The 18,928-nt window shown below is 40.4% G+C and overlaps 1 protein-coding gene across 1 annotated transcript; it reads right to left on the bottom strand.

Moving 5' to 3' along the window:
- Nucleotides 1–948: 948 nt before the first annotated feature.
- On the bottom strand, nt 949–13,929 carry LOC137371337 (collagenase 3-like). The gene is made up of 10 exons (XM_068033765.1): nt 13,759–13,929; nt 13,418–13,647; nt 13,180–13,328; nt 12,960–13,085; nt 10,914–11,075; nt 10,413–10,530; nt 6,548–6,681; nt 2,741–2,900; nt 2,545–2,648; nt 949–1,312 (listed from the first exon to the last, which is right to left on the bottom strand). Exons 1-10 carry the CDS (start codon nt 13,918–13,920, stop codon nt 1,212–1,214), a joined length of 1,446 nt encoding a protein of 481 aa, XP_067889866.1. The 5' UTR covers nt 13,921–13,929; the 3' UTR covers nt 949–1,211.
- Nucleotides 13,930–18,928: the final 4,999 nt, after the last annotated feature.

Below are 18,928 nucleotides of genomic sequence, written 5' to 3'. Positions count from 1 at the left end.
TCCAAATAATATAGAGTGTTAAAAGGATTGCTATATAAATAAATAAGCTGCTTGTACTTGTTGCTACTACTTCACGTTCTTGCATGCATGAAGTGTTTTAATGTAAAAACAATCCAATAGCACTTCACAAAAATGTATATAAATTAATGAATAAATAAGATGAAGGAATGGATGCTGAGCCACAATCGGAAGATTAGAAAAGATGATAAAAAGTTTCCTTTTGAAAGGTTTTTGCAAATGAAAAGAGAGGTGGACGGGTTTATGGATTGCAATCCAGTGAATTGAGTCAGCCTTCATGCAGTGGCATCAGCTTTGCCTAAGTGGTAGCATTTTCACCTCTGAGTCAGGAAAATCATGGGTTCAAGCTCTGCTTCAGACACTTGAGTACATACTCCAGATTGGTACTTCAATGCATTACTGAGAGAGTGCTGCACTATCAAAGGTGGCATCTTTCAGATGAGACATTAAACTGAGGAGCCACTTGCCCTCTCAGGTGGATGTAAAAGATTACATGGCAATCTTGGCAGAAAAGGAGGGTAGCTTTTCTGGTATCTTGGCCAACATTATTTATCTACCAAGACATAAAAACAGATGATTAGGTCATTTATTTCATTTCTGTTTGTGGGAACTTGCTGTGCGTAAATTGGCTGTCACACAAAGTCAAAATTTCCCCAGTGGTGTTTTCCATTTGATCTCTGGACTGACTACAAGTTATTTAGAAACTGGAGAGATAAAGGCACAATCCAGACCATAAAGAGTGTATCTGAGAAAATTATCTGGAGTCAAAATCTAAAAATTATAACACACACCTCATGAACAAAGGCAAATGCCATTCTGTCCTGTCTGATTTTTGTATGGATGGGCTGAAGAGGTGAGGATCACTGCGAAAGTTTTCATATCAATTGTGTTACAATTTCTAATAGGCAGTAATAAGTATTATTGGATGTATTGAATTCATAAGAGCTTTAATTTTAAATTGTTTACAGCAATCATTGGCTAATGGCAAATAAAAGTACAACCACAATAGTGAAAAGTAGTCCTTGAAATTACTCAGCAATTCTAATGAATGTGGTTAGTTATAGGTGAAAATCAAATGACAGTGCAAGGCCAGAAGCTAGAACAGTGTTAATATGCCAAAATTCAATGACAAGGGTAGTAATTCTTGAATCTTCATCACAATTTTGAATTTTTCAAGAAATGGCACAAATGTACTATTTGCAAACTACTGAATTTGAATACACAATAGCAGTGACTTGCTTGTCTTTGTAGTAGTAACGAAACATTGTGAATCCATTGAAGAAATAAATGAAATCTGAAAAAAAATCCATCAATTTAAAAGTCAGTAAATGTAACCCAAATGTTGACTGAAAAGAAATCATATATGCTACATTGGTGTTCTTTGTAATAATGCCTTCAACAGCCAATAAGAAAGTATATGAGTGAGAGAGCTGCTATATATAAGAGAGGCAGGCATATCAGATGAGATATACCTTAAGTGTACTTGTCTACATGGGGGGTCGGTTAGGTCAGTTGGCTAGACGGCTAGCATGAAATGCCAACAGTGCAGGTACAATCCCCGTACTGGCTGTGATAGTTCATGGAGGCCTGCCTCCTTGCCTTACCCCATGCTTGAGGAGTGGTGATCCTCAAGCTATTTGTCACTAACTGTCTCTTGAGAGATGCCTATGGTCCTTTGGGACTCTGGCTAGAGCAATTGCATTTGTCTACATAAACAATGACCAGTGGATTCATGAATTGGTTATGCTGCATGGATGTGTGGCCATGCAACAATCACAAATATGTAATGCAGGGAGCAAACAGGGTGTGCACAAGCAACACTTCCTTTAAGGTGCAGCCCTGACCTTGCATCAATCTTAAAGGGACCACACAGTACAACAAATCGGCTGCACACAGCAAACAGAAGTTAGAGGGACTGTTGCTTACAGGTGGCATAGAAATTGTGGCAGTATTATGTCCTGTTTATTGTTCTTTTAAGTCTTTGGAACAGTTCAAAAGATGGCAAATTATTTTTTTATTATGATTCCACAGAGATGGTGTAGCATAGGCATAGCTATTCAACAAGTTGCCCAGTTGTAGAAGTGGCATTGTGGATCAACTGCCCTTTACAGAAACTGCCTGATTTTCCTTTACAGTGGAAATGAAAATTGTGTGGTTTCTACAATGGGCTGCTGATCTGAAACATCAGTTTTATGACCAGGTGACAAGTTGAAAATATACCCTATAGAATCTTACACTGTTTGAGAGAACGTATATGCTGAGGGACTGAAGTACTTCAACTAATATGTGGCAAGATTGGTCTTTATAGCTATAAAACTAGTAAAAAAATAATCTCCTGAAACTTTATCTTTCATTACACCACTATACATTCATGAGCATTTGTCATTAAACATGACAGAAAGTAAGACCAAAGTATTTTTATTCCTAAATGAAGTATTTTCCCATTCTAATAAACAGCTGAACATTGAATCTATTATAATTAAGTAGCTAATCGAAAAGGGCACTGTGCCTTTAATAAAAACACACCATTTTGCTGAACAGCAGCATCCACATGGTCACTAATGCCAGGCCAACCAGCTTCTATCCATTTGGGATATCCTTTATCCATTGTTTCTGTACGTTCATTGTAACTAATAAACAAAATGACATTGTACAATTATTTTTAGGATATGTGCTTGATAAGGATTTCAGTGGAACATTTACATAAAGTTCGATCTCTAACCTCCAGTATTTCTTTCCCACAAAGAAGAATGTCTTTCCAATCTCAGCAATTTGTACTGCTGCATCAATTTTCTTCACAGTTTGGGGAAAACCAAAATTGTAGATAGACTTAGGGTATCCTGGTAAAATAGTATATCCATTGACAGCCCAACATTTGGTTCCTATATAATTAAAATTGAAATAGTTTATGTGAATACATCATAAAAATAATTGCATACTTCACGCAAAATGTAACATCCACAGTTCTTAAGTGTGAGATTTAAACTGATAAGATTCAAACACATTGGGTTAAATTTAATGACTCTGATGCCGGAAGCGGTGGCAGGCATGCTAAATGGCACCAGTCTCGCTTGGCGTGTGATCAGCATGGCAGGTGGCCATTGAACATAATGGAGGCTGCCATCTCCCCCAATCATGTCGTGGGGGCAGCAAGTGAGATGCCGTTCATGTGTCAGCTGATGTTGCAGTAGGTGCTGGTACCACCTCTAAAAGCCAGCCAGCCTGCATTCACTCTCTCCTTCAATTGTACAACAGCTCAGTCATTGAAAACGTCTGTACAGTTAATGAAATTGCAACCTCAGCAAGCAATGCTCCTTGGAAGACAGCTGAGAATGTTAGAGGTCAGAGCAAAGGTGGCCCCATGCTTCAGTGATAGCTGCCTGTGATTCTGTGATGACCCAGGCATACGAGCGCATGGCCTCCTCCATCGAGATATTGGCAACCCTCTTGGAGAGCCACATTCCACAGGTGTGTCATGACCTGCAAACCTTCACCTTGGCTGTGAGTTCAGATCAGCAGTGGCAAGGCAAGAGAAGGAGCAGGAGCCTGGAGAGTTTTCCTGCTCCTAGTCCTTCTATGGTGAGCAGGGAGGCTCAAGCGAGCCTTGAGGAGGAGACGCTGCATCCACATCAGGGCGTTTCGAGTGTGGATAGCGGAATCCTCAGTCCCTCCCTCAGTGAGCCCAGCTCCAGCAGCCACAATGCCTGAGGAGAGTCCTGCACCAGTGCAGGAAACGCTCAGACAGCCGGGGCCCTCCAGGCCTCAGGCACCCAGAGGACTGCCAAAGTCATCTCAGGGCAAGGGGCGTCTTGTATAGGGTACACACTGCTGCCACTGTGCATCGGGGGTGGAGGGAGTGAATATTTGTAAATGGGGTGCCAATCAAGTGGGCTGCTTTGTCCTGGATGGTGTCGCGCTTCTTGAGTGTTGTTGGAGCTGCACCCATCCAGGCAAGTGCAGAGTATTCCATCACACTCCTGACTTGTGCCTTGTAGATGGTGGCCAAGCTCTGGGAAGTTAGGAGGTGAGTTACTGTAGGAATGACTACCATACAATCCTTGTGAAGATAGTTTCATCTTCACAGTGAAGACACCCTCCATCATGTAATGTGACACTACCACCAGGCTAAATGGGATAGACTAATGTTAGATCTAGCTGCCAAAATCTGGCATTGTTAGGCACTGCGGGCTATCAGCAGCAGAATTATGTACCACCGCAATCTGGCCCAACACATGCCTCACTCCCCATATCCATCAAACCAGAAGATTCACCCTGGTTCAACGGGGAATTCAGAGGAATGTGCCAGGAGCAACATCAGATGTATCTTAGAATGAGGCACCAAACAGGTAACACTGCACACAGGCCCAACTGCATTATCTCCATCAACTTTCAATAGCACCCCAATTACTGAGTGCCCCACCATCAACATCCTTGGGTCACCTTTGACCAGAAACTTAATTTATCAACACTGTGGCTATGAGAACAGTGCAGAGACTGGAATTTCTGTGATGAGTGGCTCACCTCCTGATCCCTTAATGGCTCTCCACCATCAAAAAGGCTCAAGTCAGGGGTATGATGGAATACTCACCACTTGCCTAGTAGGGTGCACAGGTTTCTTAATGAACTTAGCCATTTTAACATTTTTCTAAACCTCTGCCCCATTGCTTTCATTTTATCTTCATCCATAACTAAACATACTCACATTGATTTGTTGCTAAGTCATTAAAGGTAGTTGTTATGACAGGCACAATGTTGAAAATACACATGACATTAGGTAAACAGCAGATTGTTTCCATTGGTAAGTACGATGGTAGTGAGAGAGCACAAATTTAGGATAATCTCAAAAAGAGTTAAAGGGGAAATTAGAAAAAAAATCTTAACAGATTATGGGTAGAATTTGAAATTCACTGCCATAATCTCTGTTGATCCAGAGTCCATAAATTCTTTTAAAATGGAACCAGGAGATTGATTGGAAAACAGGATGTTAAAAGTTATTAGCAGTAAGCAGAATTCAACTCATCTGGAGCAAACCATCAGTGTACACTCGAAGGGCCAAATGGCCCATTTCTATGCTATAACATTCTATGTAAGCACAACACTGTTAACACTTCTGTAGGAAAGAACTCTAACCTCAGAAGATAGAAGTAAGTTATATGGGATAAGATGGCAAGCTGGGTTTGAACATTATCCTTTCATCTTTGTGTACCTGAGTCCAAATCCACTCTGAGCCTGATGCTGAGCCACATCTTTTGGTCCTTGAAAGATCCGTTAAAACACCCTTTTGAAATCTCACATTGCAATAGGCATAAATTTAGTAAGAAATCATCGTATAACATCGACACGATTAAAAGAAATTTGAGAATCTCAACCTAGTTCTTAGTGAAATGAGTCCACAGAACAAAATTGATGTTAAATTAATTATTCATAAAGACCAGAGGATGGCTAATTTGGACTCACTAGTGTTTGAGAAAATGTTGTTTTGAGATTGAGGGCACATTAAGGACATAAGAAAAATCACAGAAGCGAAAAATCTAATTGGTTTATCAAAGTTCATCCCATAGTACTCAAAACTGTCCTCATACAGCAGATAGTTGCATTCTGGATGTCCCTATTGCCTTTGTCCCTACTATCTTACCTGATATATTATTTCAAGCATTTATCACTCTGAGTAACAAAATGTCTTCTTATATCAGTTATAAATGTACTTTTCACTTATTGCCCCTGGCCCAGACTTACATTAGGTTAGTCTGGGTTTATCTTAACTACATTATCTATCTACAATGTGTTAAAATTGGTACATTGGTAGAGCATTTCATCAGAAATTCTATGTAAGCATTCTCATGTTAAAATTCCCACAGGACTGTGATGCTTCCCTCCAATACCAATAGATGATGCTTTAATAGGTTTTTAGGTTTAATTTGATGATTACCTGTGATCTTTCCTTGCAACACCAGAGATTACTGATAATGCTTGGATTCTTTAGCATGCAGTTGAAGGCCTCCCACACTGATGGCACTGTATAGTCCTTCCATTTTGCAATTCCCAGTATTTATTTGGCAGCACCTACCTTCTCTCCTCATTCATTGCTTTGCGACCGTAGGCAAAATTTACTCTTAATCCCAAGTGGCTCCAGCCTTCACAGTCGAGTGAGATGTTTGCTTATCTGTCGGCTTCACTCTCCAGGTTCACCTTCCTTTTTGCCACTTGTGTTCCTTCACTGCCTTTCCACCCTGTTGGCTTTATGAGGCCTGTTCCAATTCTGAACCACAAACATTTATCTGCTGGCCTTGCTTGGCCTTGTTTCTGGCTTGTAGAATGACTTCACTAATTGTTGGGGAAGAGTAGTGGAAGTTTAATCTACATCTAGCCCATACCATACCTGACGTTGAGGCGCTCTGTAGTTTGTGTTCCAATCCCTGGCATCAAGATCTCTTACATTGAGTAGGAAAATTTACAAAGGCAAAAATACATATTTCTTAATATCATAAAAGCACAACACTGATGATCTACTTTTGGGAAGATCTCTAACCTTGGAAAAATAGAGTAATGTCCTTATACAAGTTTTCATATGAAGCATCAATTTTTGAGGGGAGATCTGGCCATTGAGTACTGATCCGCATTAGCATTGCATTTGGCATTTGTGGGTGAACACGCCAAAAGAACCTAAATAGAAATATCAAAGATTAGTGCTATCCGGTTGTTTCTAATTATTGATATTTAGTTGGTATATTAACGTTGGTACTGAATACTGAACAGCTCAGCAGACTAGAAATAGAGGAGTATCCAGTAGTATTAGGGTGATTGGCTGATATTAGGGTGATAGGTGATACGATAATGTGATTAATGCATTGAAAATTGATCTCTTCTCTTAAAAGCAACATCATAGTTCCTGAACACTGTTTTAACAACAGTTCACTTTCATTATTCGTGTGAATGTAAACATTGCCTAGTTTAAATCTTGATAACATTATTTTAATATAAAAATAGAAAATGCTAGAAATACACAGGTTGAATGGCATCTAAAAAGTAAACCAATGAGTTCTGAGAGTAAAGATTATATTTCCTCATTGCTGCTCCAGGGAAAGCTCAATACAGTAAAGAGTAAATGGAGGAGGAAAACCATTACTTCATGTTCTCTGCATTGGGTGCAGGTTCAGCAAAAGCAGACAAATGAGGTGGAATGGAACAATCCTGGTCCTTCCACCTCATTTTACTCTTCAGGTACCCAAATAGAGGTGTTCCTCAAAAAGCTAGCAGTGGAGCCTGTAGCAGACTGGAAGATCTGTAAGATCTATGAACAAAAATAAGAACATATGGAATTGGAATGAACATGGGTAGGGAATTGGTTAGGAAGTAGGAGACAGAATAGGGATAAAGAGTATATACTTAAATTAACAGTATGTGACTAGTGGTGTCTCCAGGGATCTGTACTGGGATCTCAGCTTTTCACTATATTTGCAAATGACTTAGATGAAGGAATAGAGAGCTGTATGTCCAAGTTTACTGATAACACCAAGTTAGGAGGAACAATAAATAGTGTGGTCCAAATTTAGTGGTGCCATCTGGGGTCCCTATGATGGGTTGAAAAGATGAGGGAAAACCCGCCTCGAACCTTCTGAGTCCCAGCAGAGCAATTCAACAGCGCACGGGCAATTAACTGCCTAGCGCCGTGGTCCCCGTCCCTTTTAGGATGGGGATTCCGCCTCCGAGAGCTGCCAGCCGATCAGAGGGCTGAGTAGTATCTGCAGCTCCACCAGGAGCTGTGGCCACTGCTGATATTATACAAGGCCTTGGAGCAGACTCTGCGCTGGAGACTCAGAGAGGAGGTAAACGAGACAGGGTTGTCGGGGTCAGTCTGGCAGGTCCCAGCAAGGGTGGGGCACTGGTGAGAGTGATCTTTGAGGGCAGGGGTTAGCAGAGGGGTGGCCTTTGCCACTGGGGGTCCTCCGTGGGCCACAGATTTCCCATGGAGGATGTCCCCCCCACCCAAGCCTGTAGGGAGACGGCCTTGTTTTACTGAGCGACCTCCCCATGCCAAGGTTTATTCCAGTGGTGGAAGGAAGAGACCCTTAAGTGACTCGTGATTAGCCATTTAAGGGCCTCAATTGGCCTCTGGGCAGGAAGGCCATCTTTGGCCTTTCTCACCTCTCATTTTATTTAGTGCGATGGAAAGGCGACAGGCCCTCGGTCCCCCACCTTCTGTCACAATTCTATGCGGCACCCCCGCCTTCAAGTCTGTCTCCCAGGGACTCATTAAATTCTTCCCTGTAGATGGAAACAGAAAATTGCAAAGAGACATTGATAGATTAAGTGAGTGGATAAAACTGTGGCAGATAGATTTCAATGAGGGCAAGTGTGAGGTGATCCACTTTGCACCTCAGAAAAATAGATCAAAATATTTTATAAATGGTGATAAGCTACAAACTGTGGATAAGCAAAGAGATTTAGAGGTCCAGGTAAAAAAAAAGCTTCCCTTGAGTATAGAAGATGAGTGGTGATTTAATTGAGGATTAAATGATTACATGAGTTAATACAATAGATAAAGACAAACTATTTCCTCTGGTGGGAGAGTCCAGAAGAAGGTTACATAACCTTATAATTAGAGCTAGGCCATTCAGGGGTGATGTTAGGAAGCACTTCTTCACACAATGGGTAGTGAAAATCTGGAACTCTCTCCTCCAAAAAGCTGTTGATAGTAGGTCTATGAAAATTTCAAATCTGAGATTTTTGTTAGGCAATGGTATTAAGGGTTAGGGACCAAGCTGAGTAGATGGAGATAAGGTGCATATTGGCCATGATCTAAGTGAATGATGGAACAGGCTTGAAGGTCTACTCCTGTTCCAATGTTTCTAAGCATCCTGAAGATAGGGTCTGGTGAAAGGTAAGTTAATGTCCCTTGTCTTTTCTTTTAGCAGGATCCTAAGGTCAGTGACCCTGGGTCACAGCTCCAGGCGTCTCAGGCATGTGGCTGCACTATTGTTCCAACCCCTCTGCCCCCAGCCTCCTCACTCCCTAGTCCCAGTGCAAGGCCCTGCAGGAGATTTGCCAGGACAGTGCCCAGGTCACGTAAATGGTCATGGTCAGGAAAATTTGGCCCTTAGTAGGCACTTGCCGGCGGACCCAGGAGAAAACTTATCTGTAACATCTTATTAATGGTTGTGGTTGTTGGAAGTCAATCATTTCAGTCGCAGGACATCACTGCAGGAGTTCCTCAGGGTAGTGTCCTAGGCCCAACCATCTTTGGCTGCTTCATCAATGACCTTCCCTTCATCATAAGGTCAGAAATGGAGATGTTCGCTGATGATTGCACAATGTTCAGCACCACTCGCGACTCCTCAGGTGCTGAAGCAGTCCATGGCCATATGCAGCAAGACCTGAACAACCTTCAGGCTTGGGCTGATAAGTGACAAGTTACATTTGTGCCACACAAGTGCCAGACAATGACTATCTCAAACGAGAGAGAATCTAACCATCTCCCTTGACATTCAATGGCATTACCATCACTGACTGCCTCACTATCAACATCCTGGGGGTAATCATTGACCAGAAACTGAACTGGACCAGCCATGTAAGCACAGTGGCTACAAGAGCAGGTCAGAGGCTGGGAATTCTGCACGAGTAACTCACCTCCTAATTCCCCAAAGCCTGTCCACCATCTACAAAGCACAAGTCAGGAGTGTGATGAAATACTCTCCACTTGCCTGGATGGGTGCAGCTCCAACAACATTCAAGAAGCCTGACACCATCCAAGACAAAGCAGCCCCCTTGATTGGTACCCCATCCACCATCTTCAACATTCACTCCCTTCACCACCGATGCACAGTGGCAGCAGTGTGTACCATCTACAAGATGCACTGCAGCAACTTACCAAGGCTCCTTCGAGAGCACCTTCCACATCTGCAACTTCTACCACCTAGAAGGACAAGGGCAGCAGATGTATGGGAACACCATTACCTGCATGTTCCCCTCCAAGCCATACACCATCCTGACTTGGAATTATATCACCGTTCCTTCACTGTCACTGGATCAAATCCTGGAACTCCCTTCCTAACATCACTGCGGGTGTACCTACACCCCATGGACTGCAGTGGTTTAAGAAGCGGCTCACCACCACTTTCTCAAGGGCAATTAGGGATGGGCAATAAATGCTGGCCTAGCCAGCGATGCCCACATCTCATAAAAGAATAAAGTAAAACAACATGGATTTACTCCCAAAATGTTAACCTATCATTTCTCTTTTCAGCTGCTGATGGACGGCTGTATATTTCCATTATTTGTTTTTAATTCAGATTTCCAGTGTTTTCTTCCTTTTACCACTAACATTATACTAACATATTTAAAATATTCCCATATCTGGAAAAAAGTATAAATTTCCAGAGAAAATTGTTGCATACCTGTCTTTAAAGAACATGATTTCTCCACGTAGTTTACTGACTGCATCGAAGGACAGATAGGGATCACATTTCTGTGGCGTCTTTGGGTGAGGTTTTGGGTCAGGTTTATTTGATGAACCTAGGTTAGCATATTTAAAACATATTTGACATGAATAATCAATTGAAAAATAAATGGCTTTGATTTGTATTGCGTGCTGGATATTTATTACTGGGCATCATTATGCCAAATAGCATACTGATAGTGCATCCATAAGATAACATTTGTCTACTTTTGCTGTGTGAGATTGGTTTTGACTCATTTTCAAATGATGAGATTAATTTATTGCTAACATAACAGAGTCACTGTTTACCTGATCTTAAATAACAGATTGAAATTCTTACCTTGTAACCTTAAGAAACATTTGTGATATATGGCAATATCAACTATAGCAGTTTCTACTAATTAGAGTTATGAAAGCTGTTATCTGTAATTTTTGTTACAGAAAAATGATTTGGACCTACCATACAGTGCCTGAATTCCCTCAACGTCATCGTATTGTAGTCTGAAGTCATGAATACTAGAATATGAATATGTGGGGAACATCAAAGCTCCGACATCTTGAGAATGAGCCATTCCCAGAGAATGGCCAATTTCATGAGCAGCCACCATGAATAGGTTGTATCCTGCAAATCCATACATAACAATTCTATCATAACAGCCCATTTCCAAAATTCTATTATGAGACAGAGAATATTAGGATCATAATATTATATATATTATATGATATTATATCAATATTTTATCAAGTCACAACATTATGTATAATAAATATAGAACTAAAATCAGAAAAAAATATGAACCGTTCCTGTCCAGCTTGTTTAAATATGCAAATTACGATCATATATAGGTTTGAATAAGAAAAATATTCTGTTCTTCCAGCTTCAATCCAGTTCTTCTGTTAATATGTTGTTTAGGGTAGGGAATGGTATTACACTGACAAAGAGTTTTAATGTATACTTTTCCCACACATAATTATCACAGGACTAGTGTGGAAAACAGATAGATTTCTGTATTTTATGCCATACAGTTTTGAATAACTAATTCTAAAATGGAAGCTGTCTTTCCTGACTACATTTCAAAATGGAATGTTGAGTCTGTTTTCTTGTGAAGCATAGGCTAGGTTGTTTGATCCACAAATCTGTGGAGCCTTTATCTTGAGTCTTATTAAATTGGACTGGGTCAAAGCATTAACAAATCTTGGGTAAATAGATATTGCATGAACAGCTTGTTAGTCATTTTGTATAATGATATTTGGCACTGTGTGGCTGATGCCCGTTGATTGACAGGTCTGTTTTGAGGTGTGGAATACATACTGGATACCTCGCAATATCTTTAGTTTGATCTGGAGAACTGAACTCTATAGATTGGCCATTCACTTCTTCCATGTACAATTTTGCATTACAAAGATCTGTAAAGATTTTTATTTGAAGAATCCTGTTGCTGATCAGGTTGTGTAAGAGACAAGTTCTAAAAAGAGTGTTTTATCTCTTATGGATCGACTCTATTTCTATTCTAAGTTACTAATATTTTGCTTTCACTTACTGTTTAATTGTACTATTCTGTCTGTAAGTAAATCTGTCTGTAAGTCTTAACCTTCCACAGGAGATATGAGAATGTGGTGGGCAATCCACATTGTTTCCAATGTCCAATTTGCAGTAAAAAGGTAAGAGGAATTCTTGTTCGTGCTACCTCAAACATGGCATGTATAACAGTGCAAATTCTCTAATCATGGGAGACTCAATCAGCTTATGAAAGCTACGTTTTGCTACAAACACAAGATAAAACTTTTGTGAAAGAGCTCAAATTATAACTGCAGGTTTATAATCTAGTTCTGTGCTACTGGCGATGTGGCAAGTGAAGAGGTTGAAGGGGCAGCACCAAGTAGAAACAAAATATCCCCCAAAGGGAGAGAGGGAAAAATGGAGAACAGGTAACTGTGAACCACTCCCTTGCACCTCTGAGCAGTAAACTAGAGTTAGTAGAGGTGTGGTACGAGGTTCTCCGCGCATTCACCTAGCTTAAGAATGGTAAGTAGTGCAAGGAGACTAAAATACTACAAATGTAGCTATTTAAGATTTTTAAAAGTACAAATTAAAAAATATATTTGATATTGTATACATACAGATATACTTTGAAATAACAGCAATTTGAATTTTGATATGGTGTGTAAAGTATGTAATTCGTAGAAGCTTCTCAGATGACAATGGACTATATTCTGCAGCAACTGATATAAAAGCAAAATAATGCAGATGCTGGAAATCTGAAATAAAAACAAGAAATGCTGGAAATACTCAGCAGGTCTGACATCATCTGTGGAGACAGAAACAGAGTTAACATTTCAGGTCAGTGAGCCTTCATCAGAACTGTTCTGATGAAGGGTCACTGACCTGAAATGTTAACTCTGCTTCTCTCTCCACAGATGCTGCCAGACCTGCTGAGTATTTCCAGCATTTCTTGTTTTTATTTCTGCAACAACTGAGTTTGATTACGTTATTTAAAGTCCATACCTTTTGAGTTCATCGACCAAGTTTCATCTTCATCAAAATGAATGTCACCTCCAAGTCCTGGTCCTGGTGGAAAGGCATGGGCCAGAAGTCCATTAGGTCCATCAAATGGATACCCATCACCATGTACTAGTAGCAGAAAAAAAAGTTGAAATGATAAACAATTACAATACTTGATTATGTTTCCCTAATCTAGCTCAATATCAAAATGCTGTTAAATTACCTCTTGGTGTAGAGGAGATCATAATATCAGCTTCACCCTCCAAAATCCTGGTGAAAGTTAACGGTGTGACATCACTCCATACTTTGAAAGCCTCCCTGATAGCTCTATTCATTTGATTCTGTCCAATATCCGGTGTGTATTTGGTGATTCTTTTGGAAAATAATAGAAAAGTAAATCAGAAATATGACAGCTATTATCAACAATACCATCAAAAATACCAGGGAAATATAAAATTTACCTGTAAGTCAAATTCTTATGTTGCCATTTGATTTTGCCTGGGAAGTGATTGTACTGAAGAACATCACGAACTCCACATCGAGGCCTCTTCATTATTTCCAAGGTTGTGGAATCCAGCTCCCCAGTTACTAGGAGGCCAAAGAATTTTTGCATTTTCATAACATTTGCTCTTAGAGAGTCATTGCTTGTTTTCAGACCATCTTCAAAGTCATAAAATTGGTTGAGATATTGCTGTAAAAGCAAACCCACAAAATGTTAATTAATATTGCTAAAACATTGGACATTTCAAATTATTTAAAATATAAGAATATTTATTGGGTTAAGTTTTGAATCCTTGGATACCTGAGCAAAATCAAAATTATTTTGACTTATCTCAGCGGACAAGGGAAACGCAAACGTAAATGTAGAATTCAGCAGTATCAAGAGAATTGGAACCTGAAAGCATTTCATTTTCTTCTTGATTGGTGGCATAGGTGGGATCAATGCTGTTTCTTTCATCCCCATTTATACACTTGACTGATCTAGCAGCATTGCATAATTCATTCAGCACTGTCATTAACGGATGTAAACTAAAAGATTGCAACCAGGGCCAGGATATGATTTTAAATTAAAAAATTATTTGGTCATCATTGACAGGAAATCTGTTGCATCTTGCATCACCATTTGTTCTTGGAGTAAAACAATAACGTGTTCTGCTCATTTAGTATTTTCCTTTTTTTCCTATTACCAATTGTTTCCTTAAATTCCTCTTCTCTGCCCTTATCACCCTCACCTCCAACAATAAATGCAAGTAGCTCATAGACTTTATTGTCACTAAGATTAAGACCATCCATTTAGCTGCTTCTGCCGCATGCCACTTCTTCTCACCCACCAAGTCAAACCACTCCCAAAGTTATCCCTGCCCTGGCTTTGAACCGGGAATATTTCCAATTTCTTTTCAATCTCTTTCCAAGCTCACCTTGCCCATGAGATCCACCTTCTGATCCCTTAAACTCATTCCCACCAAACTGCTGACTGCTGAACTTCTCTTTCTGGCCCCCTATGCAGTCTGTCATTGTAAGTGGCTCCTTCTCCTCAGAAAAGTACTACATTGGCTCTAAAGTGCTTTGAGACATCTGGTGCTTGTGAAAGTCGCTATATAAATGCAAGTCTTTTTTTCTTTTTTATTCACCCCTGCACAGCATTTAAAAAGCCCTAATCCAAGTCACAAATGACATCCTCTGTGACTGCGACAGTTGTGCACTAACCCTCCTTGTCCTGCTCGACCTCTCTATAGCCTTTGACATAGTTGACCCACCATCCTTCTCCAACTCTACTCCTCTATTTCCAGCTCTTACCTATCTAACTGTAACCAGAGCATCTCCAGAAATGGCTTCTTTTCTCACCGTCATGCTGTTACTTCTGGACTCCACTATGGATCTATCCTTCGACTGCTCTCTTCAACATCCACATGCTGCCCATTGGTGACATAATCTTAAAAAATGGGACTGGATTTTAAGCAGCCCTCGACGTCATGATCCGTGCTGGGTGGGGGCGGGTGTTTGCTGAAGGTGGCTCTGGATGAGGTCTGCCATGGATCTCAATGCTGGCAGGGCCCAGCCCAATCCTCCTGGCGGTGGTGAGGCTCTGTGACGGCCCTCCCGCTGCTGGGCAACGGAAGCACAATTTGAATATTTAAATAAATAAAGTTAATTAATTAAAATTTACATCTTGAGGGCCTGCCACAATCTTCAATGCAGCGGCCAGCACTCCTGTGCCTTCAGATCCCCATCCAGGGAAACAAGGTGCTACACGGGTGGGGAGGGAGGAGGAGATAAGTTTGTCAGTGTGGGGGGTGGGGGAAACGGGTTGAAATAAACGTCATGGGTGTAGGGAATGGTGGGAAGGGTTGTAGTTTAGATTTAGTGCAGTTTTGGGGGGGAGAAGGTGTTAAAGCTAAGTGTTTCGTGGGGGAAAAGGCAAATAGTTAATGTAATTGTTATGGGGGGTGGGAAAGGGGTGCTGGAACTTTATTTATTTAATTCTGGAGGGATAACTCCTTAAAAATTTAAATATCCTGGCAGGTCTGACTGCCCTTTAAAAATGGTGTCAGCGCCTGTGCACAGGCCGCTGACGCCATTTCCAGGGATGGACTGCCCGCCCCCTCCACGTGATAGGGAGGGTGGGCCACCCTGGCTATTTGAATGAGCTGCTTTGCTTAAAATAATGGTGGCTCTTCCATGGTGTCAGGTTCCACATTAATGACATGCAATACTACCTCCCTATCGCCTCCCTCAATCCTTTCACTGCCTTTGTGTTGTCTGATTTCTTGTCAGATATCCAACCTAGATGACCTACATGTTTTTCTACGTGAACATTGGGAAGACCGAAGAGATTATGTTGGCTCCCACCGCAACCTCTATACCCTGTTATGACTGAGGCAGGAGGAGTGAGCTGGTGGTGGCTGCTCTCTTAGCTGATTTTCTCAACTGCCTTCAAAACAGTTCACACCCCAACACGCTCTCCAAAGCGAAACCAAAAACAATATCTTGAGTCAAGCCTCCTGACCCCTATAAATCTGACCTGTCACTTCTCTGTAAACATCTTCCCAGATCACCAAGGTTTCTGTTGTTTATTGCTTAAAGCACATGACTTCCAGCAAGGCTGTTTTTAAACATCTCAGAGTCTTTTCAATGAATTGCCAACAAGAAAGCAAAGGGCAGCTTCTATGAAATCTTCAGCCTTCCAATGAATCCATCTTCACAATTTAAATATAAGTCCTCAAAAACATATACTTAACAAAAAATATAGAAGCACTTTCGTAACATCCTTGGAGGAATAAAATGCCATTTTTAAAATACGTTTCATTACAAAGAGTGAAAAAAACAGATGACAAATATTAAAACACATTTACACACTCATTCTCATTCACTCTTTACCTGCAGCTAATACAGTGCTGCTTTGTACCATCTTTACACACAGATAATTCAAAGCAATGTTAGATTCTAGACAAATGATCCACAATTACATTATTTTTTCCTACAATGTGGATAATCTTTAAGTATTGAGGTTGCAGTAGTAAACTCCATTGGAATAGTCTGGCATTCTTGTTTTTAAATTTTTCCACAAAGGCTGGGGGGTTATGATCAGTATCTCTTTGTAGTCCCATGGCAGACATAGACTTCAAAATGCTTAAGAGCTAGTAATAAGCCAAGGGTTTTTTTTTCCACTGTTAAATATCTTTTTTGGTGTCGATTTAGCTTTTTGGAAAAGTATCCCACTGGCTTTTCCATGCCTGATTAATCGTCGTACAACAGGACTGCACTGATCCCCAGGTCACTAGCATCAATTGCTACCTTGAAGGGCTTAGTGAAATTTGGAGCAGCTAACACTGGTTCATTAATCAAAATGACTTTCAGCCTCTCAAAAGATGCTTCGCACTCCCCTGATCACACTACCTTGGTTTTCTCTTTTTGTAACAAATCTGTCAGTAGAACAGCTACAGTACTAAAGTTTGGTACAAACTTGCGGCAGAAACCAGACATGCCCAAAAACCTCATGATTTCTTGCTTAGTCTTAGGGGTAGGGAACTCCACAATGCTTGTACTTTCACAGTTCTTGGCAACACTTGTCCTTGCCCTACTATATGCCTGAGGTAGGTTACCCTTGCTTTTGCAAATTCACTTTTGGCAAGGTTTACCACTAAATCAGTCGATTGTAATTTTCTAAGCAGAGCTTCTAGTTGTTTCAAGTGGTCCTTCCATGTGTCACTGTATACCAGCACACCATCAAGATAAACCAGACAGTTCGGAACACTGGCTACCACTTGGTTCATTAGTCTCTGAAAAGTTGCTGGGGCATTTTTTAGCCTGAATGGCATCACTCAGCATTGGAAAAGACCATCTAGTGTGACAAGGGCTGATATTTCTTTAGCTCAGGATGTTAAAGAAACCTGCCAGTATCCCTTTAACAAATCTATTTTAGTAAGAGACGTGGCACTGCCCATTCTGTCAATACAGTCTTCCATGCAAGAAATTGGGTAAGACTCTGCCTTTGTTACTGCATTAACCTTTCTGTAGTCTATGCAGAATCAAGTTCAACTGTCAGGCTTAGGCATTAACACCACTGGGGAGCTCCAGCTGCTTTGACTGGGTTCAATTAGGTCATTTTCCAGCATGTATTGGATTTTTGCTTTTACCTGGGCCTGTTTCTCTGGACTTAAGTGATAAGGATGCTGTTTTATACATCATGTGTCACTAAGGTTGTACATCCTGGCTTGTCCCTACAGACTCTTTTAAATGCAGCAAGTAGCCTTGTTGGTATTCTCATTGTTCTGCAACTAAATATGAAAGCATAATGTCTAATCTCCCTAACAATTCAGTATTAGCTAACTGGATAGTAGGTGGTTCAATTTGTGAATTGTCTAGGCCTCTTTCTGCCTCATCCTCACTATCCCTTTCATCCTTCACTGTCCCCATTACCTGACATACCTGGGCTTGCTTATCCTCTTCCCGGCTTGTACAAATTTAAACAGCTCTCCACTGGGTCCTGGGCTGCAGTCAGATCTTTCCTCACCAGAATTTTCCTTGGAGCCAAGACCAAGTTCCAGCTTTTGAATTCCTTTTCTTCTCTTTATATTTGAAATGCTCTCTTTTTGGCCCTTTCCCCATTGTCAAGTTCAAGTTATTTTCATTGTCAATTCCCTTTCCTGTTCAAGCTTAAGTTTTTCCATTTCTTTTTCTTTTTCAAGCTTAAGTTTTTCTATTCCCAATTTCGACTGAATCTTAGCTAATTCAACTGTACTACCATCTGGTTCGCCTTATTCTTCTTTCAATTTCAAATGGTGTGCTATCATCTCAATTATATCTGCTTTCTTCGCTCCTGGTTTGAACTCTAACAACAGCTTTTCTGCCAATTCATTTAGTCTAACCTTGGTTAAGTTTCGCAAATCACTCCGACTTCCCCAGAAAAGTCGTAGCAACTGACAAAGACATTCCAGTAGTGTAAACTTTACTCTAATGCACAAGAAGCCTGTTTTTGTTTAACTTTTCCTATCTTCAATTATTATTCTCCCACTTACAATTGCATGTCATCGGTATTGGGTTATCCTGCACAGAGTCCCCAAATATATGTTATGACCGAGGCAGGAGGAGAGCACTGTCTTTTCTAGCTCCACTTCTCCACAGGTCACAACATATATTTTTTTAAATGTTTACCCAGTTACAATTATATATTCTATTCTTTATCCCAGAATAAAATATACCAACCACGTTTCTTTAATAAACAACAAAATTATTAGTTTATTATAAAACAAGACTTAATCAGTAAGGAAGCAAAGCATTAATACACAGATTGAAATATGAAAGTTCCTCTTTTTAAATTCCCCACACACAAATTCACACACACACATTGAAAAAATAGAGAAATTCTCTCTGCAGAGGTTTGTTACCAAAAAAAAGACAAAAAAAAGAATACTTTGGCCAAATACTTGCTAATTCTTGAACAAAGAACAAAGAACAAAGAAAATTACAGC

The sequence above is a fragment of the Heterodontus francisci genome, chromosome 6 (assembly GCF_036365525.1).
Source record: "Heterodontus francisci isolate sHetFra1 chromosome 6, sHetFra1.hap1, whole genome shotgun sequence".
Taxonomy (NCBI): Eukaryota; Metazoa; Chordata; class Chondrichthyes; order Heterodontiformes; family Heterodontidae; genus Heterodontus; species Heterodontus francisci.
The sequence above is the reverse complement of the archived record's forward strand: the minus strand, read 5'-3'. Positions and strand labels throughout refer to the sequence as shown.

Excerpts from the sequence above, each read along its gene's own strand:
- LOC137371337 (XM_068033765.1), bottom strand. The coding sequence starts at position 13,920 with ATGGGGATGAAAGAAACAGCATTGATCCCACCTATGCCACCAATCAAG. Across the intron at positions 2,649-2,740 it reads GTGGGAAAGAAATACTGGAG|TTACAATGAACGTACAGAAA; the intron begins GTTAGAGATCGA and ends TTTGTTTATTAG. Across the intron at positions 1,313-2,544 it reads TGCTGCTGTTCAGCAAAATG|ATTTCATTTATTTCTTCAAT; the intron begins GTGTGTTTTTAT and ends ATTTTTTTTCAG.